This window comes from Artibeus jamaicensis, unplaced genomic scaffold, assembly GCF_021234435.1.
Source record: "Artibeus jamaicensis isolate MK-2021 breed Jamaican fruit bat unplaced genomic scaffold, CSHL_Jam_final scaffold_614, whole genome shotgun sequence".
Taxonomy (NCBI): Eukaryota; Metazoa; Chordata; class Mammalia; order Chiroptera; family Phyllostomidae; genus Artibeus; species Artibeus jamaicensis.
In genome coordinates, this window is record NW_026522050.1 from 3,559,566 (window position 1) to 3,572,150 (window position 12,585).

At 48.9% G+C, this 12,585-nt stretch overlaps 1 protein-coding gene across 1 annotated transcript; it reads left to right on the forward strand.

Moving 5' to 3' along the window:
- Window positions 1-7,876: 7,876 nt before the first annotated feature.
- FTH1 (ferritin heavy chain 1) lies at window positions 7,877-12,524 on the forward strand. Its single transcript, XM_037137820.2, has 5 exons — window positions 7,877-7,882; window positions 9,809-10,195; window positions 11,495-11,641; window positions 11,977-12,102; window positions 12,203-12,524. Exons 1-5 carry the CDS (start codon window positions 7,877-7,879, stop codon window positions 12,362-12,364), a joined length of 828 nt encoding a protein of 275 aa, XP_036993715.2. The 3' UTR covers window positions 12,365-12,524.
- The last annotated feature ends 61 nt before the right edge of the window (window positions 12,525-12,585 follow it).

Here is a 12,585-nt window from a genome sequence, read left to right on the forward strand (position 1 = left end):
CCCTGAACTGTACGCTTCAAAATGGTTAAGACTGTAAGTTTTATGTTATGCATTTTATGCATGTGTTTATGTATATACCACAACTAAAAACAGAAGAAAGGAGGAAGACCTCTACATACTAAGACAATGTGATCTTCAAGATACATTGCTAATGGCAATACACAAGGTGGACAAAAATGTGCATAAAGTAGTGTTTATCTAAGAAGGAAAGGTAAAAATATAAATTTTTTAGTAATTAAAATATAAACAATGGGGGTTTGAACAAAAAGAAGGAACGGGATAGAGGAAAAGCTGACGCTAGATTCCTTTAAACATATCCTGTTTTATAGATTTGACTCCGACTGGTGCATATGTTGCATAATTAATAAAACTAAATTTAAAAAAACGATTCCAAAAAGCTGAAAGCAAAACAAAGTAAGTGGTCCTGAATAATGAGTTGGTAGCATAAACACACAGAAAGAAGTAACTTTAAAACACATTCACTAGCCAGTGTGACCCCGTTGTAGCATCGTCCTGCACACTGAAAGGTTGTGGGATCAATTTCTGGTCAGGGCGCGTGCCTCGGTCAGGGTGCGTGTAAGGGACAAGCCATCGATGTTTCTCCCTCACATTGATGTTTCTCTCCCTTCCCCTCTCTCTGAAATCAATAAGCATGTCCTTGGGTGAGAATAAAAAAATAAAAATGAAAAAAAACACATTAATTTGACTATATCTTTCTAGTGAGGTTGACTTTAAAAAGAAAATTACAAAAGCAAAATTTTAAGCTGTTCTCAATCATGAGTGTTTGGTGGTAGTATTGGGATTGTTACTCTAAGACTGTTGTGTACCCCATGGAGAAAAAAATGTAACTAAATAACTACGTAGCTGTGCTCGAGACCTGAGCTTTGGGGCACAGGTGAATGGCGAGTCAGATATAACAGCTGTAAGATTAAGCAAAAACCCTAAAATTCTGAATTAGAATTGAAAGGATCACTAGGAACTCGTATTTCTTCCTTTAAACAAGTCCTGTCTCTGTCCCCTGGAAAGCCCTGGTGTGGCTGAACAACACAGAGGCCGTAAGTGCTTCTCGAACCCAGTTGGTGGCCTCAAAATACCACTTTCCCCAGAGCCCCTTGGAGAAACAGCTAATTGCAAAACAGAGGGAGCAAAAGTACAAAGTGAGCTTGAAACAGCCCATCATTCCAGAAAGCAACAAATGTACCACAGACGTCAAGGGTAAGGGAGACAGGCTGCCACCGGGCCCACGGGAGACAAGTTGAAGTCCAATCAGATAATAATTGCAGCTCATGGAAACATGTTGTATACATTTAAATCCGTGAGTTCATAATGGTTTTAAAAAACCTCATTGGTCACCTTTGGTGGATATTAGAGAACTAACGTATTAGGAAAACTAGTAAATTAAGAGGAAAGATCAAGCATTTACTCTGTCTTTTCTTTAAGAACTATACCTCAGGGGTAACCAAGCTGCTGATAAGGGAAAGTTTCTCTCCAGAGAAACGGTCCGACTGACCAAATGGGGAATGACCGACTTGAATGTCACCATTTTGCGAATCCTAATGAATGAACAGATTAACAGCTGCTGACAAGCAGAAGGACAGACAGATATTATGTGCTTCCTGATGAAAGAACATAATGCCACTGGTAATTTTTCCAGAAGATATGCCCCCCCAAAAAAAATACAATCAAGCCCCTAGGTTTAACTTCCAATTTACAGGAAATTTGGGGCAGGGGAACACAGTAAACAAAACCACAAAGATGCAGTCAGCAAGGCCCAGCCGCGGAGCGGTGGGGAGAAAACAGGGGGAGAATCCATTCAAAGGGTCTAAAGAGACACTGGCCTTCGCACATCTTGTCTGGATCCTGATTCAAACAAACAAATTAGGGTTGTTGTTTTTTTAAGGCACATATGGAACAGTAAGGAATTGTGAATATTGACTAAAAAGTTGATGTTATTAAGAAATTATTATTTCCTGGGGTACGTTTCAAAAGGGGAAGCATTCCCTCCTAGAAATATGCACTGAAATGTTAAGAGATGAAGTAATATAATGTCTGGAATTTGCTTTGAAATAATCCAGGGTCGGACAGGGAAGTGAATGGGGAATGCAGAAGAAATGAGGGTGACCAGCTGATAATTGCTTAAGCTGGGCAATATGTACATGGAAATTCACTGAACTATTCTCTATATATTGGTGCATATTGCAAATTCTCAATGATAAAAGAGATTTTTTTAAAATTAGTGATTTTCTTTAACCGAGGAGGTGTAAGGCTTAAACACTGTAGACTACAAAACACTGCTGAGAAAAATTAAAGACAGCACAAATAAATGGAAAGACATTTGTGTTCACAGACTGGAAGACTTAATATTGTTAAAATGTTCATACTACCCAAAATAATCTAAAGATTCAATGTAATCCCTATCAAAATCCCAATGGCATTTTTTTTCCATTTTTGCAGAAATGGAAAAAAATCTGAAAGTCCATATGGTGTCTCAAAGGACCTCCTAATAGCCAAAACAATCTTTAGAGAGAAGAACAAAGCAGAAGGTTTCACATGTCCTGACTGTGAAGTATATACCAAAGCTACAGTAATCAAAACAGTGTGGTACTGGCATAAAACACTCATATACAAAAATTAACTCAAAGTGCATTAAAGATATAAACATGAGACCTAAAACGTGGGGAAGAAACTTCATGACATGAGCAGTGATTTCCTGGCTATGACACCAAAAGCACAGTTAACAAAAGCAAAAATGGACAAATGGGACTACATCAAACTTAAAAGCTCTGCCCAGCAAAGGAAATAATCAAAAGAATGAAAAGGCAAACAATGAAATGGAGGAAAATATTGGCAAACTATATCAAATAAGGGGTGAGTATCCAGTATATATAAAGAACAACAACAACAAAACCCCCAAATAACCCAATTTAAAAGGGACTTGAATAGACATTTCTCTAAAGAAGCTAAGCAAATAATCGACAAGCCCCCAAAACCTGGGTGCTGGGCCCCTCACAGGTCCTTGAGCAGACCCCCACACAGCACAATGAACTCTGAAGGTCACAAGGCCTGGGTGCCTCAGCTCCGAGGTCCTGCTACCAAGCAAACTGTGTTTTTGGGTTACGTCAGGCTGGACCTCGCCTGGATTGGGGGCTGCAGGAACTCTTCTGCACCTGCAAGGATATTTCAGCCTCTAGGCAACCAGAATCCCAAGGACCTTCGTCGGCCAGGGCCCAAGGCTGATGGTCAAGTACCATCAGCATTGCTGACTTTCAGGACTGCAGTGGGTGCATCAGGGCCCCAGATCCGGAAAGTTAAATAATCCTACGGTTAGACTCGGGTTCGAATCACACCCCTGTCTCTTACTGGCTGTGCAACCATGGGCTAGGCCGTTGCTGAACCTCTCTGACCTTCCGTCTCCTCCTCTGAGCAGGAGACTGCTTAGAGCAAGGCTCCCCGCTCCACCTCCTCCTCGGAGTTGTGGTCATTTCAGCCACAGCGAGGCGTCGACCCGCTCTGTATAAAGCCTCTGGCATGCTCTGCTTATGGGAGGATAATGGCTCCAAGAATGCTCTAGTCCCATCTCCAGGAACCACGGGGCATGTCCCTCGCCCCCGTGACTTCCCACATAGTCCCTCGGCCACAGGATCAGGCAAAGGGAACCCATCCTCCGAGCAGAGAGCCTGTGACCATGGCATCACTGTCCCCATGACCCCACCAGTCACAGTGTTCTCAGATCCCTGCTGGGAAACCATCCTGACCCCCAGAAGGTCTCATTCTTGGCATCTTCCACGTGGGAGAGAGAGAGAGAGCTAGTCTTACCTAAAATGGAAAAAGCAAACCTGTGAGGCAGGGGGTGGGAGAGGCCCATCTCTCAGTAACAGGGATGGTAACAGCTGGGCCTCAAATGAAATCTGACACATGGTTCTCGGCAGTCCGCAGTCCGTGACCCTGGCACTTTGCTGGGTCCTGAGCTGGGGAAGGGAGAGGCACTGCCGAGAGGAGGAGGGCACGGCAGCCCCCCTGCAGTGTGGGCAGCAGGTGCCTAACAAGTCGCTGCAGCTCGCTGTAGCCTGGCAGCGCTGGAGGACACGGGAATGGAAATTCTCCGCTCCGCAGGGGGAGCGAGGGAAGCCTCGGGAGGATATGTGAGCTGGGTGTTGAAAGTCCAGTTGCTTTTCAGGCAGAAGAGTCAGGGGAGGGCAGTAGGGCAGAGGGACCAGCTGTGCCTAGTCCCAAGGTGTGAGGGGACCCGCTGCTGGGCCACAGGGAATGGCTGAGTCCTGGATGAGTGTGGCCGGCAGATGGGTAGGGCCTGGGGCCATACCGAAGTTATACTTCCACCCCTAAGGCCTAGAGAATGTGAGGCAGAGTGACGCACTTACCTCTGCATTTCATAAGGCTGGGGAGCGCAGGCCAGAGACAAGTTACAGCGGGGTGAGGTGCAGCTAGCAGAGCTGGCAGTGGGTAAGGAGGTTGACCGGGGCCTCTCCCAGGCTAAGAGTGAGGTCTTTGGGGTCCTGACCCTCTCATGGGACACCAGGACTTCACTTGGCTGACTGCTGGGCCCCATTGGCTGGCCTAGCCAGAAAAACTAACTCACCCAGACTGCACACCGGGGACCTTCACTGGTGGCTGAAGAGTCACTGGGCTGCTCCCTGCAGCTGCTTCATTCTGCTGCCTCCAAGGTGGGCCCGCCCTAAGCTGCCCTTTTCCTCCCCACACTACCTCAGGGCTGCTGGCCTCTTGGATTGCTGAGGTGCTTCTTTGTCTAGTCCCCACCACCCTACCTCCTGGCCCTGCACAAGGAAGCTGGGGTCTCTACCCCCAAACTCTGTGCAGCCCAGTGCTAAAGCTCCTCCCTCAAGTTTCATGTCGCCAGCAGACGAGGGGCTGCCCTTGCTGACACGGCCTCCCGAGGCTGACCCTCTTTCTGAGGCTGCTGGCCGTGGCTCCCCACCTGCCGCCCTGGCTGAGCAGGGCCTCTCCTGATCTGGCCAGGGTGGGCATGGCTGAGCCTGGACTGTGTGACATGCCTAAGCCACGTGTCTGAGTACTGGGTCGTGAGATGCAACCTGAATTATGGTGACGAGCGCCCACGGTAACATGGGGGAGGACTGGTTCCAGATACTGTAAATAAACACAGGAATCAAAGTTCAGCAAGGCCAGGTGACCTCTTCGAAGTGCCTAGAATGTGGACAGATACCCAGGAGATCATTTGGAAGGACCCAGCAGGAGAAGCAAAAACAAGACCCTTGACCTCCAGGGGCCTACAGTCCAGAGGTAGACACCAGACATCCCACCGGGCACAAGGGCAGGAGGATCCCGCAGGACGGCTGGAGGGCTGCGAGCTGTAGAACTGGAAGGGCCCCCGGGCTGCTCTGGGGTCTGGGCCACAGCACAAAATGGAGCTCAAAGTCCAGGCGGAAGGCAGACGAGCAGACAACGACAGTCAGGGTGCGTGACCTGTCAGAGGTGTGGGATGCGGGGCTGTCCCCTCGGGAGCGCCCACGGAGGCAGGCAGTGAGGCCTCCCATTCTCTACTACTGTCTAACACACCAGGTCAAGGCTCTTGACCTTAGCCTGCTGGAAAAGGGGGATCCTGAGCACCTACACTTTGAGCCTGCAATGCCCCATGGGTTTTCAAGAAACGGCTTAAGGACAAGTTCTCTGAATCATGGTTGCATCATTCAGAAATGTACCTAAATCTCATTCAGTACTGGTTTTGTTTTTTTTTTTCCTCAATTTTGAAATTCCTAAACTCCTATTTCTGACATACAACCTCAGGGGAAATTCCAGACATTTAAAACATCAGCTATTCGGTGAAAACATTACTCAATCCATTCTCTCCCAACCCTCCTCTATGCTTCCAGTCCTACGGTTTTTCTCCACTGTAAACCAGCTTTACACGAACTATTCTGGGCTCTGTTTTTTCATGTAACATCACTTCAACATACACGTGCCAGCAACAAATTTGTCTTTGATGACCATGTCATATTCCATTATGCGCCCAGTCCTACATTTCAGCGTGGGTTTCTGCCTTGGACAAGCCCTGGCCTCCTACGGGGCTCCCACCTCCCTCTCTGTAAAGCACGGTGATTTGGAAACACTGATGTCTCGTCTGAGCCTCGACATTCTGAGTGGCTCTGATCTCACCAGCGGTGGAACCCTAAGGTATAATCCACAGCTACCGTACCCAGAAGGGAGAGACCCAACATCTGCTGAAAACTCCCTCTAAGGCCAGAAGGCACTGAGGGATAGATGGGTAGGAAAATGACACCCACTCCTTCTAGCAAAAACACAGTGTAGGGCTGGGCCTGGTGATCTAGGCCCCTTTGTTCCAGGTCCAGCCTGGGCAGCCAGCCACATGAGGAAATGGGGGCAGGGCGGTGCCTTCCCTGGCCCCACGGTTAAGTCACAGTCCGCCAAGCCTTCTGCCCCCCCGTTGACAAAGCATTTTCGGAGCCCACGCCCAGCCCCTCCAGACCGGCAGAGTGCTGAGTCACGGTGGGACAGCAGTTTCCAACCCCCAGGCCCCACTGAGCCAGCGTCTTACAGAAACAACCACAGGCTCTTCCTTTGCCTGTGACTCCTCCCACCAAAGCTGCTGTCCCAGGAAGCCCGCCAAGCTCCCCGCCTCCTCGAAGTCACGAGGAGCTGGGGCCAGAGGGGTAGCGGGCAGAATTCTGGTAAACAAAGGTGCAAAGACTAGGCCCCTGCTTCAGAAGACTCCAGAAGCATGGAGCTGCCAGTTCTGACACACTGGCTTCCCAGAAGGTGTGGAATGGCCTAAGCAAACACACAGACACACACACACATCAGCGGGAGATTTTCCTTTAACTCTTCCCAGACAACCTCCCCTGGCAACCTTTTACAGCCCAAGCTGTCCCTCAGTTTTGCTGTGAAGTTCTCAGCAGCCGCTGTGTTTAACCAAATGCCTTACTGCCACGGACCCCCCTCATTCCTGTGGATCCTAACTTCATGGGGGCTCCGTCTACCTGGACGTCCGGAAACTCGGCACCTCCAGTCTAAAACCTAGCTGGCCCCCCCCAACGGCCTTCCCCCGAGACAGCATTTCCTCCTGTGCTCCCCATCTCAGTGAATGCCAGCTGCAGCCCAGGCAAGAAAGCTGGGGGGCTCTCTTGGCCGCCTCCCACCCCTCACCTCTACCCCCATGATATCCAGTCAGCCACCTCATCCCAGCTGTTCTGACTTCATGTCTCTCAGATCTGCTTTCTGTCTCCTCTGCTCAATGGGAGGTAGGGCTGTTCTCAGTACCCAGTACCCAGCCCTCCGGCCTGACCTTTATCCAGCCTCCACATTCAATCATGCTAGCATCTGTTCATTCAGCAAATACCAGGCACCAAGCAACAGGCTCCTTGCAAAGTGCTGGGAGCCCAGGATGAAGACAGAAACAACGCCAGCCCTCCGGCAGCTTACCGTGCTTGCAGTGGCTTGGGTGGTAAAAAAAGGCGTGACCCGCCCATACGAACATGCTACAGTTATCACCTTTACTATGTGTAGGGCCTACAAACACCATCAACTCAATAGGCCACTTGAATTTTAACTTTGTGTATGGCATCTCTTGTCTTACAGCTTTTCACTTTTAAGTGGCCAAAACTGCCAACTGTCCTTTTATGGCTTTTGACAGCCTCAGAATACTCCCTACCCCCAAATTCTAAGATGGTCTTCTGTCTATTCTTCCAGTAACTTTATAGGCTTTTTTTAAGGCTTGAATCTGTAATCCATCCGAAATAGGTTTTGAAATACAGTGAGTCATTTTCTTCCACATGACTGTCAATCGTTTCAGCATAATTTGTTGAACCCACTCTTTCTTCCCTAATTTGAAATGCCACTTTCACATCCCCCAAGTTCCCGCTGTATGCGGGTAGGGCTGCTCCCTGCACTGCTGTGCTCTCTCTCTCTCTGTGCCAGTACCAGCTGTTGGCAGTACTTCAGTTGTCTGGTTTTGTTTTTTTCATAATATCAAGGAAGCAAATCTACCCTCAAAGGCTTATCACTTATTTTACACACTTACTCTTCCAAATGAACTTTGGAATCATTTTTGTCAAGTTTCAAAAAAAAAAAAAACCCCACTTCATTTGACAGAAACTGCACTGAATTTATAGGTTTATTTTAGGAGAATCGACATCTTTGCAGAACTGGGGTTGGCTGTCTGGAAACATGGTGTCTCTTCACTGACGCAAGTTTTCTTACCTGTCCAGCAGTAAACACTTAGTTTTCTCCTCACATCTCTTGTTAACTTTGTTCCTAGGTACTCTCGGCTTTTGGTGCCAATATAAATGAAAGATTTTCTCTTACTACATTTTCTAACTGGTGGTTATTGTTTATATAGAAAAGCTCGGCCACTGATGGTTTAGCTATACTCGTATCCTAGTAGTGTGGGGTTGATTCAAAGGTATCTGAAAACAAAACCAAGCCGGCAGTACCTCCCTGGCAAGAAATCCCGTAGTGTCCCCATGTCCTCCAGAATAAAGTGTAGCCCCTTTTTATGGCACACAGCCCTTCCTGACCTGGCCCCTACACGACCCTCCCAGCATTCTCCAACGTGACTCTGCTGTCCCAGACCACACACTTCCTTCATGTACCCTGGGCAGACCAGGCATTTCCACCCCTTTGCATACACTGTTCGCTCTGCCTGGAATTCCCTCCTGCACCTCCCTCCTCCACTTCACCTTTCCTTGACTTTGTCTTCAAACTTAGCCCAGACTGGGTAAGGCAACTGTTCCTCTGTCCTCCCAGTATCTTTCTGCTGACTCTAATGCAGCTCTATCCCCAGTAGATTTTTTCTGAAAGTAATACATGTGCATTTGGAAATGAAGCAAGTGCCATAATTCCATCAGCAACTTGTTTTAATATTTGAATAAAATACCCCCCTCCTTTTTTTTTTCTTTTTAGGTTTGTTAAGTCCAGCTTCCAGTTTCAGATTTGTGAGCATACTGGAAGGAACCTTGGACATGTCTCCCACCTATGTACAGAAGAACCTGGCTAAGAATAGTGAACCTTGAAGCCAGCAGACTCGGGAGATCCAGCCTAGCTCCAGTTCTGTCACCCACAAATTCACACCCAGCTTGGGACACAGCTGTAAGCCACATGCATCGGCCCGGCATTGGACCTGCCCTTCGGGGTCCCGGGTGCCTGTCACACCTGAAAAAAGAGGTCATTTCAAAATGGCCACCCAGCATCGGCTCTCAGATCCAAGTCGCTTCTCTCTATCTTTTTTTTTCTAACCTCCGATCTCTGTTTTAAGCATCACCAGTGGTTTCCTCAGAAACCCAGGCGGCTCACTCACCCCCTTGGCTCCCTCGGGGAAGGCTGCCCTCCCGGTCTTTGTTGCATAAACTGCAGTGCCCGGGAGCCATATTTGTTTTCTGCTAAAGTTGGCGGGGCGGATCCAGATGGCTGTAGGCCCCACGCCGCCTCGCTCTTTTCCAGTCCATCCTGACTCATTCGGCCTCCTAGGGCCCATGTTTTCACTTTCCCAATCTGCAATATCGGGGTGTGGTAACTGCTGCTCTGACGCTCTGATGAACGGGCCCTAGACCCACAAAATTAGAATACCGTTAGGGACCTCAGGGACAGTTTCCCGTGGGTTCCAGGACCCAGAACGCCACTGGGGTCCGGGATCCGAGCTGGGTCAACAACCCCTCCAAAACCAAGCGCTTAGCACAGAGAGCCACCAGCCTCCGCAATGATCCCGCGCGCACACAACACGGGCCCAGACCTCCCCACCCCCAAAGCGGCAACCGGGTGGAGCCCCGCGCTCCCCCCCCCCAAGGAGGGGCGGGGCTAGGCGCGGCAGGCGGGATCTGTGATTGGTCAGGGCAGGTGTGACGCCTGCTCCTGCTATAAAAGTGGGGTGGCTGGACACTGCGCCAGAGTCTTCGCGGAGAGTTGCCGTGGTTTCCTGCTTCAACAGTGCTTGAACGGAACCCGGCGCTCGACCCCCCCCATCCCAGCCAGCTGTCCAGATCCATCCTTCTGCCACCTCCTCAAAGCGCCCTCGGACCATCCCAAGGTCCCCACCACCGCTCCAGCACCGCGAAGCCGCCTGTCCTTAGCCGCCATCATGACCACATCCGTCTCGCAGGTGCGCCAGAACTACCACCAGGACTCGGAGGCCGCCATCAACCGCCAGATCAACCTGGAGCTCTACGCTTCCTACGTCTACCTGTCCATGGTGAGGCCTGGCGGGGTCTCCCCGGGTGGCTTGGCGGAGAAGGGGCGTGCAGCCTCTCCGGGGGTGGGGCGGAGGTTGTGGCTACCGTTTGTGGTCTCCTGGTCTCCTTCCCCGCGCAACCTATGTGCGCCCTTTGGGAAAATGTTTCCCAGTGCTTGGGAAGGCTGATTCAAGTATCTCGAGACTTGTCTTGCGCAGAAATTCCGGGCACTTCGCCCTTTCCGACTGCCTACTGGGAGGGCTTCCTCATAGGCGAGGGCTGGCTCTGTGCACCATTTTATGGTTAAAGAGAGTGCGTTTTCTGGAAATCCTGGGCCTGCATCGTTTAGGAACTGTACAATTCTGCAGTTAGGAAGGTATATTTTTGCATTTCCAATCCTGCTGAGTCTGATCACGTGCCCCTGAGGACCCCCGGTTTGCTCACCTAAGGGGTGGAGAAGTCCAGCTCCCATCCCCCTGGTTATGGCGGAGCCTGCTGGGTAATGGTGTCAAATAGCAACCTTGGGGGCTGGTGCAAAGTGTCTTTATCTCCCGTGGGCCTCTCACTGCCGAGCAACTGTTTCCACCCCTCAGCTCTGCTTATCTCTGAGCCTCACTGTAGAAATCTCCCCTTCTGTGGACTCGAAGTTGTCTTAGTCACGCATCCCAGTGCCTGGATAATTCTTTATCCTTTTTGTGTCTGAGAATTGTAGCCCACTCATTGAACTCTCAGTTCTTGGGTAAAATCTGCCAACAGTTACTGGGCAAGGGATTTTTCCCTATAATTGGTGAGATCAGTTTTACAAAATCTTTCAGTTATTTTAGGATTGTGCAAATTATCCAGGAATAGACGTGTTCCAGATGGATTTGAAAACAGGTCTGGATTTCTGTAACTGCCATTCATTTCAGGAACAGAATACAGCAAAATGTGTAAAACTGGAATCAAGTTTTTGCTTTCTACTGGTCTTATTTATCTACATTAGCTCTGCTTGAAGTTGTGGCCTTGCCTAGTGGGTAAATTTTAGAAATCCTTCCCTCTGCTTGCAAGCTGACCAGCACACCTTTGATGGGTTTATCAGGAAAGAGGGGAAGAAGGCACTAACAGTTCAGGATAAATACTTCAGCACCCTCACCAGTGAAACTCAACACTGGCTTTAAGAACTTTGCAGTATGTTTCGTACTGGAGGCAATTCCTGTGATATTCTGAAGGTTCCTTTAGTAAACTTAAGTTGGAAGTATCGGGTTCTGTTTTTGCATTAGAGAATAGAAACCAATCCAGGAACACAACCCACCCCTAACATGTTCGTGTTCCACTTTTAGTCTTACTACTTTGACCGTGATGATGTGGCTTTGAAGAACTTTGCTAAGTATTTTCTTCACCAATCTCATGAGGAGAGGGAACATGCTGAGAAACTGATGAAGCTGCAGAACCAACGCGGGGGCCGGATCTTCCTCCAGGACATCAAGGTGAACAAAGGTCCTAGGGTTGGCACGCCTCCGGATTAATCGAGCAGTCCTTAGGTGTCAGGTATCACTCGGTGTCAGGTATCACTCTGTGACTAGCAGTTTTCTTTTTAAATGATGAGACTTTGGCTTTTGTGCTTCTTATGCCCATCATCTAAGCCCAAATAGGCAAACGGTAAAGGGTGAGGGTGTTAAATTTATCAAGGGTGGAAACTTACCAAGGAAAACTTAAATGTTCCTTTTGTCAAAAGGTCACATAGTAGGTGCCTACTGAATTGCCATGGTTTATTTACTTGGTAGAAATTGTAGGTGCATTGACCTGACTTCCTCTTCTTCAGAAACCGGAACGCGATGACTGGGAGAATGGGCTCAATGCAATGGAGTGTGCACTGCACTTGGAAAAAAGTGTGAATCAGTCCCTACTGGACTTGCACAAACTGGCCACTGAAAAAAATGATCCTCATGTAAGTATTCGCAACCGGGGAGTGAACGGAGGAACTCATTTTTCCTTAGTTGGCTGGGCAAGTTTACCAGTAACTTTCTTCCCCGTTCTTTTTCTTCTAGCTGTGTGACTTCATCGAGACTCACTACCTGGATGAGCAGGTGAAATCCATCAAAGAGCTGGGTGACCATGTGACCAACTTGCGCAGGTTGGGGGCCCCTGGATCTGGCATGGGAGAGTATCTCTTTGACAAGCACACTCTGGGAGAGAGTGCAGACAGCTAAGCCTCAGGCTGCCTTCCCACTGCCACGGGAGTGACTTCCCTGGTCACCAAAGCAGTGTGTGCATGTTGGAGTCACCTTTACCTTTTCTATAACTTCTACCAATCATCCACTTACGTCCTTCATTTGTACCGTTCCTTCAAATAAAGTAATTTGGTACCCAGCTGTTGTCTTCGAATTCTTGGGGGAGGGACTGGCAGGCCAATTAAAATAAAACGCATAAG

Coding starts and splice junctions, on each gene's coding strand:
- FTH1 (XM_037137820.2), top strand. Junction 10,196..11,494: donor CCTACGTCTACCTGTCCATG/GTGAGGCCTGGC, acceptor TTCCACTTTTAG/TCTTACTACTTTGACCGTGA. Junction 11,642..11,976: donor TCTTCCTCCAGGACATCAAG/GTGAACAAAGGT, acceptor CCTCTTCTTCAG/AAACCGGAACGCGATGACTG.